At 55.7% G+C, this 20,399-nt stretch overlaps 2 protein-coding genes across 5 annotated transcripts in view; one reads left to right on the forward strand and one right to left on the reverse strand.

Annotated features, from left to right (window-relative positions):
* Nucleotides 1-2,013: 2,013 nt before the first annotated feature.
* On the forward strand, nt 2,014-14,057 carry SLX4 (SLX4 structure-specific endonuclease subunit; the record flags this gene model as incomplete). Its single annotated transcript, XM_083711284.1, has 14 exons — nt 2,014-2,278; nt 2,459-2,662; nt 2,965-3,106; nt 3,765-3,986; nt 5,373-5,584; nt 5,986-6,284; nt 8,341-8,557; nt 8,696-8,784; nt 9,073-9,219; nt 9,655-9,824; nt 9,992-11,499; nt 11,714-11,819; nt 11,911-12,366; nt 13,321-14,057. 14 exons carry the CDS (start codon nt 2,014-2,016, stop codon nt 13,640-13,642), a joined length of 4,359 nt encoding a protein of 1,452 aa, XP_083567410.1. The 3' UTR covers nt 13,643-14,057.
* A 1,345-nt stretch (nt 14,058-15,402) lies between these two features.
* Nucleotides 15,403-20,399, reverse strand: part of CREBBP (CREB binding lysine acetyltransferase) — a 59,346-nt gene continuing 54,349 nt past the window's right edge. For all 4 annotated transcript variants that reach the window (XM_083711210.1, XM_083711208.1, XM_083711209.1 and 1 more), the window contains one exon: nt 15,403-19,584. In XM_083711210.1, the coding sequence (XP_083567336.1) occupies nt 17,371-19,584 (2,214 nt within the window). In that variant the 3' untranslated portion in view covers nt 15,403-17,370. The remainder of the gene's footprint in view (nt 19,585-20,399) is intronic.

Genomic DNA, 20,399 nt, shown 5'->3' on the forward strand with positions numbered 1-20,399 from the left:
CAGATCTTTTCCTGCAGCAGTGAGCTCCGCAGGCTTAGGTTGGAAGGTCAAACAAGAGTACACCCAAGAAATTGAAGCAAAGCAGCGGCCAAGAGGCTTGATCTTTATTGTTGCAACAAGGCTCCCAGCTACAGCATAGAAGCAGAGAGAAGCCCAGATCAATGGGTTACATCTGTTTTCCAAAGTTTCGCATAATACATCTCAGAATGCATCATCAAGACATCATAGATATGTCAGAAAAAGTGTGGTCTCTGGTAGAACCTGAGATCCAGGCATGCCCCTGTCACTCAAATATAGTCTCTTACACTCACTCCATCACAGTACAAAGGAAAGCATTTACAGTTTCCAGGTCAAATACACCCCTTTGTCTTGGCCATTATTGTAAACAAAAATTGCCCTTTTCCCCTTATGGGGTATCCAAGAGCCCATATAGAGTCCTTACATAGGTTCCCTATTGGTAGGAGAATATAACAGAGGCCAACCAGAGAATATTGAGAAGCAAAGCAGCTAGTAAGCTTGATCTTTATTGATCTGTTGCAACAGGGTGCTCCCCTCACCCTCAGGAAAGGAGGAAGACCCAGAAAAATGGTGTGCAAGGCCTTATAAAGACTTTTGAAATTGCCACCCTGTAGATCAAGACCACCCCCAGAAACATCATACAGACATCACAGAAGGGGTGTAACCTAAGACCACCCCTCAGATACATCATACCTACATCACAGAAAAGGCGGTCTAAACAGAAATTTAAATGTTGTTTATCTCTTGTCCTTGTTTATCTCCTGTCTGGCAGGTTACTTGATTGGATTGCCTGGGGAGCCTGGCCATTCTTTTGTAGTGGTAAATACTTAGTTCCTGGGCCGGTCACAGGCTCACACCCCACTCAAACATAGACATACCCTTAAGACAGGATTTGTGAAGGAAAAGACAATGGGGAGGCTTTTCCATTTTGACCTTGTAGAGAAAAGATTTGGTCAGTTTAGGAATCAAAATGGTTCCAGGTTGGTCTTCCTGTGCTGATCTATGGATGTGCTTGGTTGGTACACTTATGAATATTATCATATATTTAAGAGCGTAAAATTCCTATCACACCAATCCCACTATGGGGTAGGCATTGTGATTGAGATGATGATCTGTCTGACACTCTTGGGGCAGGATATCACCCTTGTACCTCACTTCCCTGGATCCTAAATGCTGTTGGAACTCAGAAGATTTGATATGAGTGATTTCCTATGAAATTCATTCTCTTATTGAGCCACTATATGGATACAGTTATCGGCGATTTGGTATTGAGGCTTTCCCTGTTTTCCTTTGTTGGCGTGTCAGGCTCCTGAGCTGAGCTCCCTTCGCAGATGCAATCAACGCCTCTGCAGAGATGTGGCTGTTATTTTCTCTTGACACGGGAGGATTTGCTTTGACAGGTGAAAGGCAGGAAAATGGACGTGAATGGTTTGGTGACGTGCAGGGGAGACTCCTCGTGGGGGGGGGGAGGTGTCGGGGGTCTCTCACTCCCCCTTCCAGTTTTCTCAGTGGCTGTGCATTGCAAAAGGGGCAGCGCCCCAGCCCGGGTGGGTGAAGAGGGGCTTTGCAGAGCTCGCCTGGCCCTTGGCCACACCAGGCCGCTGCCTCGTTGAGGGGCAAGGCAGGCAGCCAGACTTCTGCCCAGAGGGAAGCCTCGGCCGCCCTTGGACCCGGGCAAGAACCAGCCGGGACTCTGGAAGGGGGTGTCCCAGGGTCATCTAGTCCAGTGTTGCCCAATCTTCGGTCTCCAGCAGTTTTCGGACTACAATTCCCACCATCCCTGACCGCTGGTCTTACTAGCTAAAGAGGATGGGAGTTGTAGTCCAAAAACTACAGCGTCTCAGCTCGGTGGCGTCATCATCCGGCGCAGAGGTAGATCCGCCCATCCGCTCCCGGCATGCTCCGCGCCGCCCCACCCGGCACCTCCGGAACCCCTTCCGGGGGCGGGGAAGCGCTTCCGCTTCCCATCCCGGCCGCTCTCCCCTCTGCGTCTCTATGGCGAGTCCTCCGGCCTCGAGCGGCGCATGCGCGGTAGGCACTCCGCCGCCCATGGGCGACTCGGAGGACGAGTTCCGGGCGTCCCGCCGCGGGCGCCTCAAATTGGCGGGGGGTCCCCCGGGGGCTCGCCGCCGCCGCGCGCCTCCCCCTGCTCCTGCCCGCGGGGACGAGACTGAGGCCCCCGGGAAGACCCGGCATGGCGGAGAAGGGGGCGGAGGAGCCCCTGAAGGGGCGTCTGGATTCCCCCCCGCAGCGCTCAGTGGTATGGCCCGCTTCCTTTGGCTTCGCTCAGGCGGGTCGTACCAACAAGCGCTGCGGGGGGGGGGCGTGTCTCAGCCTGTTTCTGGGAGTTCTGGTGGGGTGGGGGGTCGGGGGGGGACACGGGGGGCAGCTCCTCTCTTTGCAGCAGCAAATGGAGCCCGCCTGCTTTTTTCCCTGGTAGGAGCCCGTCCAGGAGCGGGAGACGCAGCAGCAGAGGAAGGAGGACGCGGCGGAGGAGGAAGATGCAGCCGCCCCTGGCAGGGGCAGCCGGAGGAGGCGCAGGGATCCGCGCAGGTGACCCTGGAGCCCCTGGTGCTGCCCGGCGCCTCAGCCAGGAAGGAGGAGGAGGAGGACCATGCCAGGAGGCCACCCGCTTGCCAGGACGGTCAGTGTCAGGCCTGCCCCGTGTCCTGCCGTGGCTCAGTAGGGACGTGTTGGGGGTCTGTGTTGGGCAGATCCTTCACCCCCCCCCAGCTCAGATGCAGCGTTTGCATCCAAGGAAAGCCGGATCCTGCCCAAACCTGCTTGCTGGATTGAAGGTCTGGCTTGGAAAATGCTTTCCAGGCTCCTCCTGCGCCCCAGAGGCACCGGCCCTGTCCCAGGCGCCAGACCACAGAGGGTGTCCTGGGGGTGAGGCTGCTCTGAGGGAGCCAGGGGCCTGGGGCTGACTCTCTTCTTGCCCCCTAGTCCAGTCCTGGGGACGCCATGGGGCTGCTCATCCGGAGCTGCAGCCGGGAAGCCTGGAGGAGGCCGGCTGGGTGTTCTGCCAGATCTGCCAGAAGGACCTCTCTGCCATGAACTCCGTCCGGAGGGAGCAGCATGTCAACAGGTGGGGGGGGGGCTCCTTGGTTTGGGCAGGCGGCTGGAGGGAGGGGGCGCTGCTGGGAGACTCAGGCCAGGCCTAGCTCAGCCAGGGGGCAGCTGGCCAGGCGATCCCTGCTGCTTTTGAGCAGCTGCCTCCGTGTCTCCTGGCTCACCTCTTGCATTTTCTTCTGGGCCTCACCTTAAACAACGGTGGCTCCATGCCTTGTTTTCATTTCTTCAGGAAAGGCTGAAAAGTATTTATCAAAACCATAGTGACTCATGAACTGATGTATATGTGAGAGAAAAAACAAGCCTGTTGACATATTTACTTAATCTTGTTTTTAAGTTGTATTTTAATCAATTGTTTTTATACCTGGTGTTAGCCGCCCTGAGCCTGGTCTTGGCTGGGGAGGGCGGGGTATAAATAAAAATTATTATTATTATTATTATTATTATTATTATTATTATTATTAACATTACATAGTTTGTAATGAACTACATTTCCATTTTTTCCCCTTTCCCCCTTTTCTATTTAATCTACTGTAAAGAGTTCAATCAAATATGAATAAAACCTCAATAAAAAAGAAAAGGCTTCTTTAGCAGCAGAGCTGGGGCGGGGCGGGGTGGGGGTCCTCCTCTCCTCTGAGGGCTTCCTGCCTGAAGAGACTCTGCTTTTCCTCCAGGTGCCTGGATGACCTGGAGGGCCCCCCTTCTGTCCCCCCTGCCAGGGGCCCAGTTGTTCCCGAGTGCCCCATCTGCGGAAAGGGCTTCAGCTCCCTCCGGAGCCGGGGCAGCCACCTGAAGCGCTGCGCTGCCAGGATGGAGGTCCCCCCCACGCTGCTCCTTCAGGCAGTACGGCAGCAGCAACAGCAGACCCTGCTCCTTGGCCCCCCAGCCGCCCAGAGGTGAGTCCAGAGTCCCCTCCAGCAAGAGCCCTTCAGGGCCCAGGCTCCCTTGCATGTGGAGTCTTGCTCAGTGAAGCTCTTCCTCCTCTTGGCCTCTTGAGTGAGCCGGGGGGGGGGCGTTCACGGGGTGGGCCTGGGGTGCAATTAATGCTTCACTTGGTCAGAGGGGAGGAGGGGGTGCTGCGCCCATTCCCTTTCTTGAGAAGACCCCCCAAGTTCTGAGCAACCCTCCTCCTCTTGGGACTTGAGAGGGTAGCATATTTGGAGAAAACCGCTGACCTGCCTTCAGGATTGCTCAGTGGTGCTGAAGTACTGAAGAAATGAACCTAGGCTGCCAATTCTCGTTGTAGAGCAGGATGAAGCAAGCAGCACATAAGCGGCACACAAACCAAACCATTCTATGTGCTAAATCTTATATTAATAATCCAAAAATTGAGAGAACAAGGTACAAGATCTACTACAAAAGCCAGAAACAGAAAACTGAAGAAACCCGAGACTCTTCATGGGCGAAACAGGTGACAAACGCCGGCACCCTGTCTAACTCTGGTGCGTAACATCACCGACGCTTCGTTTGATCAAACTTACCTTTGTTGATATCTACAGGAGCCTGGCTAAAGGAACTTTAAAGACTGAGTCTTCCTTTTGGACACCATTTGAATGAGTTTTCTGTTTGTGGCTTTTGTTGTAGATCTTGTACCTTGTTCTCTCAATTTTTGGATTATTAATATAAGACTTAGAACGTAGAATGGTTTGGTAGTGTTTTGTGTGCCGCTTATGTGCTGCTTACTTCATACTGGTCTGCAGTGGTGCTGAAGTGGCTTGGTCACCCTGGCTGGTGACATCACACTTGTCACGGGAAGGGTCCCTCTTCTCCTTTTCCTTGGTCTCTTGGCGCTGTGGACCTTGCTGTCCTTCTGGAGCGGCCCAGGGAGGTGGGCACTGGGGACATCGTAGGACAGCGGTTTTGCCGCTGCATCCAAGACCATTTTTTGAAAGTGCTTCTTGGGGAGGGCACTGCCTGGTACCACGGGGCAGTTCTTGTGGCCTCCTGCTGCCCTCTTGCTCCTTGACCTATTTCATGTCCGCCTGAAGCAGCTGGGAGCTGTCATCATCAGGAGGTCAGGAGTGAGATCTTGCCAGTAGGTGGTTGGCACCCGCCCAGCTCTGCTTAAATCAGAAGAGGTGGTTCAGGTGCTAGATCTGGGCTTAGAGATGGAGCGGCCCTGCAGGGAGGGAGCTTCCTGGTTGCAGAGATAGGAGCCCCTCCTGGTCCGTAGACAGGAGTGTTGCAGGACGCTTAGGGTGGTCCACTCAGATTGGGGGGGGGCAGCTGTTGCCCACTGCAGCTCCTGAGCTGGGTTAACTGACCTCTCCTGCCCTGTCCAGCGGCTCCAAGCGAAAAGGAGCCTCTTCCGCACAACGCTTGCCGAAGAAGCGCAAGGCGGTGGCCGAGGTGGATGGAGCGACGGAGGATCTGCTGGTTGCCATGGCCATGTCCCGCTCTCTCTTGGAGGAGGAGGAGGAGGAGGGGAAGACCAAACGGTTGGCCGGGAGCAGGCAGGACACTGCTTTGCAAAGCAGGAAGCCCCGAAAAGCAGGTGAGCTCCAGGCAGGGCCTAGCGGAAGCTGACCGGCCCCCAGGGGAGGTCTCTGGTGGCTGCCTCTGGCTCCTGGGCTCAAGGCAACTCGCGGGTTCCTTCTACGATTTCTTCACTGCGGGGGGGGGGGTTAGTCTGGATGACCCCTGGGGTCCCTTCCACCTCTCTGACCCTCTCCTGCCAGGATCCTTCAACAGAAGCTTCTCAGACGAAATGCCCTTGTTCCCAGAGGGCGATGTGGGGAACGGCTGTGGCCCTGCTGCACTGGGGCTGCTTCCTCCCCCTGCTTCTCCTCCTTGCCCTTGGGAGGCCTGGGCGGCTTTTGCTGTGGGGCAGGCAGGGGCTTCCTCCGTGGGGAGGCTGGCGGCTCTCAGCCACGTTCCCTGTGTGTTGTTTCCTAGAGAAGAAGAACCGAGCGAAGCTGCCTCTGCCTCTGCCTCTGCTGCTGCCCCAGGACCCCCAGGAGGCCCGTCGGCGGATGGAGGCTCGTGTGGCGCAGCTGCTCTCCGAAGCAGAGGAGGAGTTCCCCAGCACCCCCCAGCTCCGCCCCAGCCGCCTCATGGGTGCTGAGCTGTTCCGGGGAGCAGGGGGGGCCCACGGCTCTTTGTGGGAAGCCAGCTCCTTGGCAAGACTGTGTCCCCCGGGCAGCTTTCAGGCCACGGACTTCGCCCGCTCTGTTTTGTTGCAGACGCCCGAGGAGGTGGGTGTCTGTGTCAGGGCGGGGGGGGGGGGGGGGCTCCAACTCCTGCCTGCTTATTAGGTGCTCAGTAATCAGGCTGGCAAGGTGCAGGGGGTCTCATCCGCACATTGGCGTTCCTGGGACTGCCTGCTCGGGATCCAGTCCTGGAGAGCCCTTTTGAAACGGGATCTCCTTCTGGGCGGTTGATCCTGGGACTGTCATTCCTGCAGAGCCCAGAGCAAGGGCCTCTCCAGCCCCCCCCCCCCCCCGAACAGCGCCGCTGAGCCCAGGGCAGTTTGTGCACAGCAGCTCTTTCAAGAGGAGGAGGGGAGGGGAGAGGAGAGTCTCAGGATCCCTGTCTAGCCAGGGAGCAACGGAGCAACGGAGCCCAGGACTCCTGGGTTCTGGCACCCTGGCCCAGCCAAGGAGCTTCCCAGAAGTGCCACTGGTGGCTTCAACATGCTCCCATCTGTGTCTATCATCCGCCGGGGCCTCCAACTTTGCTTCATTCTGGAATAGAATAGAATTTTATTATTATGGTCACAGACCAGTTCCGGGTCACTTACAACATCAGGAAAATCAGGGATACATTGAATTGCAATTGGGTATAACAGAGACAATTCAGATATAGCGGCAGTTAAAAATATATATTAAATCTTGGTCACTAAAATATAACCTAAAATTATCGTTTAAAACCTTTTGGTAATACAGCTTGTTCCCTAAGTTTTATGGCAGCTGCACAGAATTTGGCCACCCTTAGCGTAATCTCTAGATCCTTGTCCTCTACCAGGAGTTTTAGACATTGAAGTTTGGACCCATTTGGAGATTTTTGTATAACAGGAGTGCTTCATTCTGTTTCTCTTTCCTTCTGACTGTTCTCCTGGTTCCCAGTCTCTTCCTGCTGCTGCCTCTGGGGTGTGAGGGGGGGGGCCTTGGACAACGGAGGGGGTCTCAGCAGGCCCAGGATGCTCTGCCCTGAGGTGGGGAGAAGCAGGTGGCCCCCAGCCCCCTCCTCTGCTGGCTCTGGTTTCCAGGCAGAAGGGGAGGGGAGGTGGGTGGGGTGTTTTGGACATGAGATGGCCCCCTCGGTTCGGGGCCAGCCTCGCTCTTCCCCTGGGTGCTCTGGGGCTGGCTGCCCACAGGCAGATAGGAAGACGCCGCTCCTCGGCCTGAGATCAGACACCTAGGAGACTGGACAAGGGTTGAGAGATGCCGTCCAGGAATGGAAAAGGAGCGAGGTCCCAGCTAAAGGGCAACTTAAACTGGTGGAATATGCGCAGCTTGCAGACTCAACACATAGAATAAGAGAACAAGAAGAACATAGATTTAAAGAGATTGGAAAGCACTTATTGAATGTATGGGAAATAACTGTGTACAGCTGAAAACATTGGCAGCAGTCAGATAAATTCAACAGTGTAAATAAGTTATGGTTGTGATAATGAAATACTGAATGGTATAGTTTCTGTAAAATATGCAGGGATTTGTGATATGTAAAATGAACCATGGAAAGAGAAGAAGGGAAGTCATTGATATCTTAAGAATGTAAAAATGAGTACTTTAAATTGTAAAACAGGAAATTTAATAAAAATTACACGCACGCACAGAGTGTGTGTGAGAATGTATATGTGTGTGTGTGTGTACACACACACACACACACACAACACAGTCGTACCTTGGGTTACAGATGCTTCAGGTTGTGTTTTTTTCGGTTTATGGACCTCTGAAACCCGGAAGTACTGGAACAGGATACTTCCAGGTTTTGGCAGTCACGCATGCGCAGAAGCGCTAAATCGTGCTTTGCGCATGCGCGCTGAATTGCAACCCGTGTGTGTGCACAGGTGTGCCACTGCGGGTTGTGAATGTGCATCCCGCCTTGAACGCCTTTGCAACCCGAGCGTCCACTGCATGTATATATATGTGTGTGTGTGTGTGTGTGTGTGTGTGTGTGTATATATATATATATATATATATATATATATATATATATGGGTTGAGAGACGGTGGGTGTTGCCATTTGGGCTGGCGTCTGGCGTGTTGAGGCTAAACTTCATGTCTGCACCCAAACCTTCCTTTCCAGGGAGCCGTGCTGGGCATGGCTTTGCCATCCTCGGGGCCCATCGGACCGGCCGAGAGGGAGCAGGGGCCGGCTGGTGCTGTGCTTCTGCCAGGAAGCGCCTCTGGAGATTCGAGGGAGAGGCTGCCTGGCCGACCGGGTGATGCAGAGGCGCTGCAGGACCTGGTGGAGCTGGCGGGAGAAGGGCTGACCCTCACCCAGTGGCAGCAGGAGGGGCCGGGTGAGCAAGGACTTCCTCGGGGAAAAGGGGCCGGCAAGCGCAGAACTGAGCCTGCAAAGGGGGCAGAGACCTGCCTGGACCCAGAGCCGGTCATCGGGTTACTTATTGTGGGCCTGTGTTTTTCTCCCTTTGCTCCAGGTCAAGGTTGGCTTTCTGGCGACGTTCTGCAGAGCAGTTTTCTCCAACCACTGGAGAAGCAGCTGCCCCAAAGGAGCTGTCCTCAAATGGTAAGGTTAGACCCCCATGTTTGGTTGGAAGGGGGGGCACTCTGTTAGCTGGGAAGCAGAGGATCCCGAAACCCCCTGGGAGGAAGCCCCCCCCTGAGCCCCTTGTGGATGCGCAAGGGAAATCTGGGCGCCTCTGCATGTGGGGGGTGAGAGGGGTTTGAGCCCCACTGCAGTCCTTCCTCAAAGTCCGTTTGGCCCCTGCTGCTTTCCAGGAAGGAGCTGGAGCAGGAGGTGGAGTGTGGCCATTCTCTCTCTCTCTCTCTCTCTCTCTCTCTCTCTCTCTCTCAGCTCCCGCTGGGCTCCTTGGCTGATGCCTTCAGAGGGATGGTGAACAACCCTCACCTGAGTGACATCCAGTTTCAGGTGGACACTGGGGAGCTCCTCTACGCGCACCTGTTTGTGCTTTATGCACGGTGCCCACAGCTGATGGAAATGGTAAGGATGAGTGGCTGGGGGGCACATCACCCCGAGGGGTCTCCTTGTTCCTGGCCGGGGAGCGTGTTGCCTGCCTGGGGGAGGGCGATGGAATCCGCTGCAGACTTTGGGTCTTGCCGCTCCAACGCAGGAGCCACCGGAGAGGAGGGCCTGCTCCGCAGAGAACCCAGCAGCCATGCGCTGTTGCAGGCAAGAGCTCCTTGTGCAGGAGGGCGTGTGGGGTGAGAGGAGGCAAGGAGGACCAAGGGAGGCGGGGGCCAAAAAGGGCGAGAGGGAGGGGGAGGGATTGGAGCTTGCCTTTTGTCCAAGGAGGAGGAGCAGCTCTCCCTGCAGGCTGCAGCCAGGCTGCTTAGGGGCACTTTGGCAAGAGGGGATGATGCTCAAAGCAGGTGCCCCAGTCTGCTGGCTGCTCCAGAGTCCTCCGTCTCTTGCCAGGCTGGCTGCGAAGGTTTCCTCGTGGCTGAAGAAGGGGGCGCAGGGACCCGCCGGGTGCTGCTGAGCGATGTGTCGAAGGAGGCCCTGGGTGTGTTCCTGAGCTACCTTTACACGGCTGACGTCTCCGTCCCTCGCCATGTGCTGTCGGAAGTGGCTGCTTTGGCCAGGAGGTTGGTGGGCTGCTTCTTCCTGGTGTTTTCCTTGCTGCAGCTGGATTGGGGCCTGCTCCCTGCTCCCTGCCCCCTGCCCCCCCAGGCTGACTTCCGCTTTGACGCCTGATGGAGACACTTTCCCCCCTCTCTGGGAAGCGCATTTGCACGCACGTCTTTTGTTTCAGGTTTGGAGTGACGGAACTGGCTGGCGTCTGCCTTGGCTGCCAGCCTGGCCTGGGAGCTCCTGGAGCTGAAGAGGAGGCAGGAGAGGACAGAGCCAAGACCTTTGAGGGGCTCCTGAAGTCCATGTGGCTGGAGGAAGAGGAAGAAGCCTTCCTGCAGGGCGGACAGCTGGAGGAAGCCGACAGCGAGGAAGTGGGCGAGCAGGAGCTGGAGCAGATCTACGAGTTTGCTGCCACCCAGCGCAGAGCTGCCCACGATGGGCCTGTTGTCTGCAGTGGAGCCGCCGACCCCAGGAAGGTGCCATGGGAGCCTGCAGAGGGCAGGGCAGCCACGGCAGAGTGGACAGGAAGCCTCTGCCCGGAACAGTCCCAGTTGCCAACTACTGCCGCCAGTGGCCCAGTGCCCCCCCTCAGAGCTGCCCCCAGAAGAGTGCCCCAGATGGAGGAGGAGAATTCAGAGCAGCACGAGCACTCGGCAGTCCTGTTTCCTGCCACCCTGGGTGACCGTTCTGGGCTCTTGCAGCAGAGCCGTTGTGCCAAGGAGCAGAGGGGTAGTGCAGCCAGCTCAGGCCCTGCGTCTCAGGGATTTCCCGGCCTCCTCCAGGGGCCACCAAGGGACCTCTTGCCCCTGGGATCCTCCTCTCCCAAACGGAGGCCGGCATCACCCACCAGCCCCTTGGCACTCCTCTCTCTGAGCGCTCAGGGCCTGTTCTCTCCCCCTCCGAACAGCGAGTTGGAGCGGCCTGCGCGGAACAAGACCCCAGGTCCTGGCTGCAGCCCAGGCGGCCATGGGACCTTGGAGGGCAGCCTCATTGTGCTCTTGGATTCTGATGAAGAGGCAGAGCTTGCCGGAGTGGCCCTCTCTGGGCCACGCACAGGGGCCTTGCAGTGTCAGTCGAGCCAAGGGGGGGCAGATGTTTCCAGTGGGCAGAGGCCGTCCCTGCCACCCGCCCGTGAGGTGGGTCCTGGGGAGCTTTGGGACGCTGGTGGAGGAAGTCCTCTGCTTCTGAGGCTGGCCAGCAATGGAGAAGAGAGCTGGGAAGAGGCCTCCAGTTGGAGAGTGCCAGACACTCCTCTGCTGGGCGGGTGCAGCTCCAGCCGCCCAGAGCCGGCCCCTGGGACTGAGGAGCAGGGGTCTAAAGGGGCTGGGGAGAGCCCACCCACCTGCAGCTCCGCTACCAGGCTGCCTCTGCTGGGACCCCCGCCTGCCCGGAAGAAGCCTGCCAGCAGCCCTGTGGTGGTTGTGGGCGACAGCAAAGAGGAGCTCGATTCAGCAGCCCCTTGGCCCCAGAGCAGCCCCCTTGTGCCTGGGGAGGACTCCCTGTGTCGCTCGGAGGAAGGGGATAGCCTTCTTTTTCTGACAGCAAATGCCCCAACCCCACTGGGGACTCCGCCAGCTAGGAGTCCCACGGCTGGGGGAGCAGCTGCCCCCCACTTTGGAGAGAGGGGTGCTTCGACAGGAGAAGACTCCGATAGCAGCGAGGTCTTTCCTCTGACCCAGAGAACGCCTGGTAAGTGGCCGCTCTGGGCCTGGGGGGGAGCAGAGGGTGGGGGGCACTTGGCATGGGGCTCTGGGCTTGTGCTGTGTGGCATTGGCTCTCTGGCCGCTTGGTGCCCAGACTGCCACCCCCTGGCAAAGCCCCTTTGGCCCTGCTGGCCACCTTCCCCTCGCCGGGCAGCCCAGCTAAACCTCCTGAGGGCTGCGCCCACCTTGCTCTGTTCCAGATCTTGCCTCTGAGGCCGGGAGCGAGACGCCGAAGGCAGCTCCGCCCACCCCAATGCCATCTTACTCCATCATGGAGACCCCAAAGCTGAAGAAGGAGCTGCACAGGTGGGTGCTGTCGGGGGGCAGGCTCCTCCGGCAGGGAGAGAAAGGCTGCGGCATTTGCCCCTGTGACCGCCTGTCTCTTGTTTCTTCTCAGGTTTGGAGTCCGTGCTCTCCCAAAGCGGAAGATGATCTTGAAGCTGAAGGAGATCTTTCAGTACACTCACCACGGGGCCAGAGCCAACGCCCAGGAACAGGCAGCTGTGGCCTCCCAGCTGGCCTTGCCCCACAGCCCAGCCCAGCCGGTCCCGAGGAAGCCGAGGCTGGCTGGCGCCTCCAGCCCCGTTGGCAAGCGGCTGCCGGGATCTGCTGAGCATCGCCAGGGCGCTGGGGGAAGCCAGACTGTTGGAGGCTTCAGGGATCCTTCTGGTGGAGCCCGCGAGGGGCTTGGGCAGGTGTTTGAGCCCCCCGCTTCAGGGCGGCTGCAGGGGACAGCCTCGCTTCCAACAGGATTTCCCCCTGGAGGAAGCACCAAGGATTCGGCGCCCACGGCCTCCCAGGAATCGACTGCGTCTTCAGGGACTGGCAGTGATGTGTCCGTAGCATCCCAGAGGTAGGAGGCTGGCAGGGGGTGGCATGCTCCTTCCTGCTGGTTCCCTCTGGCCAGAAAAGGCCGCTGAACACAGCTGCCCAGACAATGGCCAGGCTGCCAAAACCCAAACCCAGCCTTTCTCACCCCTTGAAACTGGGTCCTGTCCCTCTGTCTCCACATAATCTGCTCAGTGAGAATTTGCTCAGGAGCTGAAACCAGACCCCCCCCCCCATCCCTCTGCTCTTCTGCCCTCTCTTGAGTTTTCATAGCAGCCTTGGCCCACAGCCTGTCAAACATCGCTATCCCAGGTGGAATCAGGGCTTCTTTAGAAACACAGCGAGAGCAGAGAGACTTAGGAAGTGGATTTGTGTGCCCAGAGCCAGGCTGGAGTGGTTTTCCAATGGTGCCCAGGCAGGCTGCTACTTTTGCTGCAACAGGGTTTGGGAAGGGCAGGGCAGAACACCTTCTTTGCATGCAGAAGGCCCCACATTCAGTCCCTTGCATCTTGTTCTGTCTTCTTAAGAACTCCAATCCTTTAGCGTGGCTCCACCTACACTTTGGAACTCCCTGCCACTGGACACAAGGCAAGCGCCTTCACGGTCCTCTTTTTGGCACCTGCTAAAAACGTTCCCCTTTAGATGAGCCTGTCTGGACTCATTTAAATTTGGTTTTAGTTTATTGAATGTTTTACTGGTAATGTTATTGTTTTGTTTACCATTTAGTGGTCATTTTATTGTTTTAGTCTGTTAAAAAAAACTTTAAACCTCAAAGTGGTTTACAGTCTAGTGATGTATACATTTTATGAAATGAGTAACTCGAAACCTGCTTCCCAGTCTGCTAAATTGCCAACAATCTGCCTCCTATGTTTTCTCCTTGTGTGGCACCTGATCCTCTGGCCAGAGCAGTGGGGTGTCCCTGACTCCTCGCAAAGGGCCAGTGAAGGGAAGAGCTTCTGACCCTCTCTCTCTCTCCCAGCTCTTCTTCAATGGAGTTTGGCTCGCTGGTCGAGGAGGAAGAGGAGGAGCACGTCCCGGCTTCTCAGGCTGCAGCCCGCGAGGTACACAAAGTAGAAGCCTTGCGGCGCCACCTCACCTCCAAGCCAGCTCTTTGCCGCCAAATCCTCCTGTACCAGCCCATTGAGTTGGCTGGGCTGCAGGCAGAACTGAAGGAAAGCGGCATCAAGATTGCGATGGGCAAGCTGATGGACTTCCTCGACGCACACTGCATTACCTTCACGACTGCAGAAGCCCGGAGGGAGAAGCAACGGCACTCCAAAAAGCGGAGACGGCGGTTCTGAGGAGTTTCTATGGGCCTTGATGGTGGAACCGCCGGTGCTTTGCCCACTCAGCTGCTTCTTATCACTTCCGTCTGTGTGTGATTTTTCTTTGACTGGAAGTGCTGTGGCAAAGACATGACTAAGCCTTCCGCTTAAATGATGCACTCGGACTGAACTGTGCTCCTCCATTGGGGAAAACAGCTTCTTTGGTGGACGTCAGTTCAAATCTGTACAGAGCAGGTCCCTGGAGCGGCTTGAGGGGGAGCGAAGAGAGACGCTGAAACACACTGCAGTTGCTCCTCATTGCAGGTGCAGCTGCTGCCCCGTCTCAGCCTGTGTTCACTGGCCAAGATTATGGGTTGTTAGATGTGGCTCACCTTGAGCATCCCTCTGTACCCATTGATCTATGCCAACCATTAAACATGTGGGTGTAACATGCCTGTGTAATAAAAATGTTTCACTAAAAGCAATGGGGATGCACAGCGAGAGGTTTCCTCAGGCTGCCCCCACCTTGCTGCTTTCTCCGTCGTCTGGACAACTGCCGTCAGCTCCAGCAGGTGCTGTGCAACCCACATCTTTTGGAAGGTGGTCTGGTGCTAGGGGCTAGTCCCAAGGGGGGAGAATTGGGGCTTGCATTTCTAGCTGCTCATATACAGTAGAACCTCAGGTTTCGAACATAATCTGTTCCAGAAGACTTCTGAAACATTCAAAAACTGAAAGTGGAAGCCTCAATTCAATAGGGAAACTCGAAACGGAAGCCGCGTCAGATGTTTGGGTTCTGAAAAACATTTGAAAATGGGAGCATTTACTTCTGGGTTTTCAGCGTTTGGGAGCCGAAACGTTCGATAACGGAGCCGTTTGAGAACCAAGGTTTGACTCTATAAGGATAGAGTTGAAGTGTTTGTACTGTGCACAAAAACGGGTTGGCGTCTTAAGCTTACTCTAGAGCAGGAGAGAGGCTTTATATTGTTCCTGCCATTTAGTCTGTACTGGAGCCTGGATTTGTTTTTCAATGATGCACATGCCGTTGTTCCCGGTGGCTGTGTTCCTGCAACCGGCCCTTTTGCCTGCCCAGGCATCTCCCAAAGAGAAGTGTGCGGGAAGCTCAGAATCGAATGGATTGCCATTTTGGCCTTGTACTCTTTCTAGCATAAAACTGGCTGCCTCTTCCAAGAATCACTTGTCCTTAAGACCTCTGGTGGGCTGTCTAAGATGCCCTTCACAGGACTAGCATTCAGTGCAAGTTTATTGTAAAGCTGTGACGTCTCTCTAGCCAAGAGCACTGCAATTTGCCACTTGTTCTTGGACTTTTCACTAGCTCTAGCAGGGATTCTATATAGAACACACAAGCAGCCTTTTAACCAGTAAGTATGAGGGTTTTTTGGGGGGGGGGCATGGGAGTTGATGAGGAATCTACCCTTTCTTTTTCACACTAGCACTGCAAACCTTTTTAGGCAGAAACATGCCACGATGCATGCAAGAGGTCTGACTCGCATCAAATGCGCTTGGGTGTCTGTAGCCGCAACCCCGAAAAGTAACTAAAAACTCCATAGGACTAAAACTTTGTGATGGTCCATTCTTTGGCTGCTTCCATCTACAAAGGCTGGAGATGTGCTACTTGGAGGGAAATGGTAGCTTGCATGCAATAGGTGGCTGCTGCTTTTTATCTTTTCCGCTTCAACATCAGAAGCCGGGCAGAAATAGCTGTCGGAAGAGGGAGTTTCCTGCAAATTTCCACTTGGCCCAATAGGGCCGTGAGCCGCTTGGAACCACCCTTGAAGCATTTTTTACCAGCTTTATTAGAAACACCAGCACATTTCAAGTTTCTTCCTTTTTGATCACAAATATAGGTTTTTGCTTTTCTTTTTACGTATACAATATGACACAGCATTAGGGCTTTCCATCCTTTTAAACATGTCTTGGGTTGTACCCACCGACCATAGCTCAGACTGGACATCTTGCTTGCTGGAGAAGGTTGTTACAAGGGAGAGGAACCCAAAGCGCCAGCTGTCTGGTGTGCAGATGTCCAGTTTAGAAAATCAGAGACGACACAACTGCAGTTAGCATTGGGAAAGACTTGTGTGTTTGGGTTCCTATTCCAACACAAAGATAGAAGGAAGCACGTATTTCACGTTCAAAACCAAGCAAGTCAGATGTTCAACACACGAAAAAGGCAACTTGTTTATAACCATTTCCTGGCCAAAAAATTTGGATTCTACAGATGAGGCAAGAGGCTCGCAGCAGCAGCAGCAGCCTCCCAAGTGATACTGGCTTGTCCAACATTGAAGAGGAGACGGAAGAGGGCTGCTTGCATCAGTTACTGCACAGAAAGCCCTGAATTTTGCCCTTGGTTTTCAAATCAGGAATTTGTATTGGGTGAATTTCCTGCATCCTAAAATTAATGTTTAACTCCCAATTGGTGGTCTCTTGTCAAAATTAATGTTTTTGATTTTTAGAAAAAGCAAAGATAATTTTTTTATTCCACTTAACACTTACGAATGAACATCTCCAAATACTAAACCACTGTGAAACCTATGGCTGCCCTTCTCTGTCCCTTTCGTAGGCACACACAGATGGGCTCTGTAGACCAGATATGCTGTTTGCAAGGTACCGCTGGCTGGGTCTATGTGATGAGTGAATAATTAGCCATGTCTTACAAAGAACATGATCCAAAATATATATATAAATAAATAAAAACCTTAAACATTCTTACATGGGTTTTGAAGAACAGAATACATGTTAAAAACTTCAGTAATTTATATCACTTTTAAGCAATACTTTATATACAATGGAAAAAGACATGCATAGTCCAAATACAATGTTGAAAACAGCATTTTTCATAACAAAAAATCCAAACACTAAGTTAATACCATGTACATGAATTCAAGAAGGACCACCCTTTTGTCTGTTGCAGTTTATTTAACAATATGCTATAGAAGTAAGAAATGAGTTTTGTTCCCCCCTCCCATTCTATACAGTGATTGAATCTTCTTGCATTTTTCATATTTATAGTAATTCTAGAACTTGCATGATTTACACTATAATTGCTTTTCCTCATTTCAAGTTTCACATCAATGAATTAAAGAAAAGAATATGCTTCTTCTGTATTAAAATTAGCATGGCCTAAGAAGTGATCATCCCTATTTTATTTCATTTCTTTGTAAATCTAAAACCAGTTTTTATCCGAGAAACAAAGCAACGATTTCTACATTGCAACACAGGTATGTCTGTGTGTGTGCGAGCACGAGAGTCCGTTCTCATCTTTTCCAGGGGCGATAATACTTCAAATACCTGCAGAGTTCAGTATAGAATTTAAAAAACCCCTTTCTGCCAAATGCCAGAAAGTGAGCAGGATACATTAGAATGTGGCATTATTTGAGGAATCCGTTTCTGAAGATTATTGTTCTTCTCTGTTAAAACACAAATGCTTAGTCTTGAAAGTACAAATAAAAATATGACTATAATGGACTTGTTCTCCCCCTTTAAAAAAGCAAAGTCAACAAACAGTTAACAACTAAAAAAACAAACAAAAAACCCCCCCACAACAAGAACAACAAAGAGAGACCAGATATTTTAACCACACCTGGCTGGCTTTAACAAAAAATATATATATTTATATATTCTTTGTTTTTTTAACAGCAATTCATCCTCCGGTGGGTCCAGGACAGACCAGCCCCATCCCAGTTGCCCTCGAGCGCGGAGAGGTCCGTGTTTCGGGAGCAGAAGGTCCAGGCCTGGGAGGACGGCCGCTACAAGCCCTCCACAAACTTCTCCAGCGTGTCCCCCCCTGTAGTGTCGCCCACCAGGGACAGCTCGTTGGGCAGCACGTTCCTGTTGGGCGGGTTGAGCTGGGGCAGCATGGCGCTCTGCTGCTCGGGGGTGCCCAGGTGCCCCTGCTGGTCCAGGGGGCCGGCCAGGCCCGCCACGGCCCCCAGCCCCGGGTGCGGGGAGCCAGTCTGCGGGGAGACGTGGTGCGGCGAGGGCTGGATCCGGGGGGACGGGCTGGAATGTGGCGGCTGCGACTGGGGCCGCGGGGACTGGACTGGGGCGGGCGACCGCACCTGGCTGCTGAGGGAGGCGCTGAGCTGCTGCTGCTGCCCAGGGAGGTGGGGGGCCGGCTGCGTCTGTCCTGAGAGCAGGTGCTGCTGCTGCTGCTGCTGGGGGCTCATGGGGTTGGGCTGCCCCGGGGAGCCCATCTGCTGCTTCATTTGCTGCTGCTGCTGGAGGATCCGCTGCTGCAGGGCCTGCTGGATGTTGGCGCTGCCCTCGGCGCTGCCAAGGCCGGGCTGCCCCCCCATTTGGTTCAGCTGTCCCATCGGGGCCATTTGGCCCAGGCCCCCTGCCTGGATGGAGAGGTGCTGCTGCTGCTGCTGCATCCGCTGCTGCTGCTGCTGCATGGCTTGCGAGTAGCCTCCGCCCGGGCCCTGCGGCTGCGGGAACTGGCCGTGCGCAGCCAGCCCAGCCCCGCCTTGCTGCTGCTGCTGCTGTTGTTGCTGCTGCTGCTGCAGCAACTGCCTGCGGATCATCTCCCGGTACTGCGGGCTCATATTGGCCATGCCAGCGCCGTGGGCCGGGTTCATGATGCTGATGGGCTGGCCCTGGGGGCTCAAGCCCCCCATTCCTGGCTGCTGCAGTGGGACGCCTGGCCGCTGGACGCCTGCCTGCAGGGCGCTCAGGTTCTGCAAGCCGGTCTGAGGGTGCAGGCCTGCCGGCGGCGGTGGGGGCGGTGGGGGCGGCGGCTGCTGCTGCAGTGCCGGCTGGGGCTGGATGCCAGGCTGGTTTGCTACGTACTTGGCTGTTCTCTGCTTGATGAAAGCCGCCATGAGCTGCGGGTTGGACTTCAGGATGTTGAGCACCTGCTGCTGCTGCTGCGGGGAGCTGGGAGACTTCAGAGTCCGCAGCAGCTCCTGCAGAGCGGCGTTGGGGGGGATGCTGCGAGGGGGCTGCTGGACGCCCGGCATGCGGGGGCCGGGCCCTGCCTGCGGCGTGGCGAGGGGCAGGGATGGCCGGGGCATGCCGGGCTGCAGGGGCTGCTGCGGGGCCAGGGGGGCCGCCTGCCACTGCCCGGCTGGCAGGCTGGGCATGAGGGGGCCGCTCACAGAGCTGGGCCGGGGCACGCTCATGCCAGCCGCCTGCAGGGGGTTCACGGCGCCCACGGCCGGGCTCCCCATTCCTGCACGGGCAGGAGGCAAGCCGTTGCTGCTCACCCGGTAGAGCTGCTGTTGCTGCTGCTGCTGCTGGGCCGCCTCGATCTCGATCTGCCGTGCCGCTTCCACGGCTCCGGGGGGTGGCTGGGCGGGCGGTGGGGGGGCCTGGGCCTGGGGAGCAGCCTTGCCAGCGGAGATGGGGGGCGGAGGCTGAGTCCTTGCCCCGGGAGGGAAGCTGGCTGGCGACATGTTGACAGGCGAGGGCTGGGGCGGAGGCTGGGGCGTCTGTGGGGTGCTTGGCTGCTGCGTGGGGGTCCCCGGCGTGGCTGAGGTAGGAGAAGGCAAACTTTGCTGAGGCACATTGCGGGTGGTCATGGTGGCCATCCTGCGGCGGATGAGCTGCGCCTGCTGCAGCCGGTGCTGGATCTGCTGCTGGCGGAGCTTGTGTTTGATGTTGATGCAGAAGGGCACGGGGCACTTGTTCTCTTGGCAGTGCTTGGCGTGGTAGCAGCACAGGGCGATCAGCTGCTTGCAGACGGGGCAGCCGCCGTTGGTCTTGCGCTTGCAGCCCTTGGTGTGCTGCACCACCCGCTTCATCTTCTGGCAGGACGGCAGCGAGCAGTTGGCGTTGCGGCACTGGCAGGCGTGGACCAGGGACTGGATGCAGCGCTGGATGCTGAGGCGGCGAGACTCCTGGGGGCTCTTGGACTGCTGCTCCCCCTGGCTGTTGCTGTCGTCGTCCAGGCCCAGGCCCCACTTGACCATCTTGTGCTCGTGGCTCTTGGTGTTGTAGCAGTTGATGCAGAGGTCGTAATCCTGGAAGCGGAGGAGAGGGAGGCAAAAGTCAGAGCTCAAACAGGGCACACACACGAGGGAGGCCAGGCCCCAGAGGGGACCTGGGGGTCCTCAAACCCCGTCCGTCACCAACGTGGTGTCTCAGGCTGGGCCACACTCCCGGCTTGGCCTCGTAGCCATGTTGACACGCATCCCAACCACCCAAGAGAGTTCCAAAGTCAGCCCTGCAACTGATGCACATCCTTTAGACAAGGAGGCACATTTATTTCATGGAATTATGCCGTTTCATAGAATCATAGCGTTGTAGAGCTGGAGGGGACCCTCAAGGCCATTGCCGGAGGACCCCTGCAAAGCAGGAATCTCAGCTGAAGCATCCCTGACAGAGGGCCATCCAAGCTCTGCTTAAAAACCTCCCAGGAAGGAGAGGCCACAACTTCCCAAGGGAGCCAACTTTGTGGACTTCAGAGCCAAATACAACTGTCACGTGTAGTTGCTTGTGGTCAGTTTTAAAGCATGAAAACGAAATCTGTCCCCCTGAAACAGACAGCATTCCACACATGCTACTTGAGAAAGCAGGTTGTCTGTCCTGGTCATAGGAGCCACCCAGTTAATTGCCAAGGACGCTGGAAGGGGAAACGAAGGCCCATGAGCCTCTCCGCAATGCAGAAGGCTCTCTGGCCTGAGGGAGATGCCCCAAGGCGCAGGACTGGGATGGGGAGAAGAAAGGATCCAGGTGCTTCATACGAAGCAATGCTATTGAGAAAACAGGAATGAAAACGTCCAGAGGCTCTCTGGGAAGCCTCTGCTGCCTCCCTACTCGACTGGGAGAAAGAGGC

This window comes from Podarcis gaigeae (genome assembly GCF_964106915.1).
Source record: "Podarcis gaigeae genome assembly, chromosome: 14".
Classification (NCBI taxonomy): domain Eukaryota; kingdom Metazoa; phylum Chordata; class Lepidosauria; order Squamata; family Lacertidae; genus Podarcis; species Podarcis gaigeae.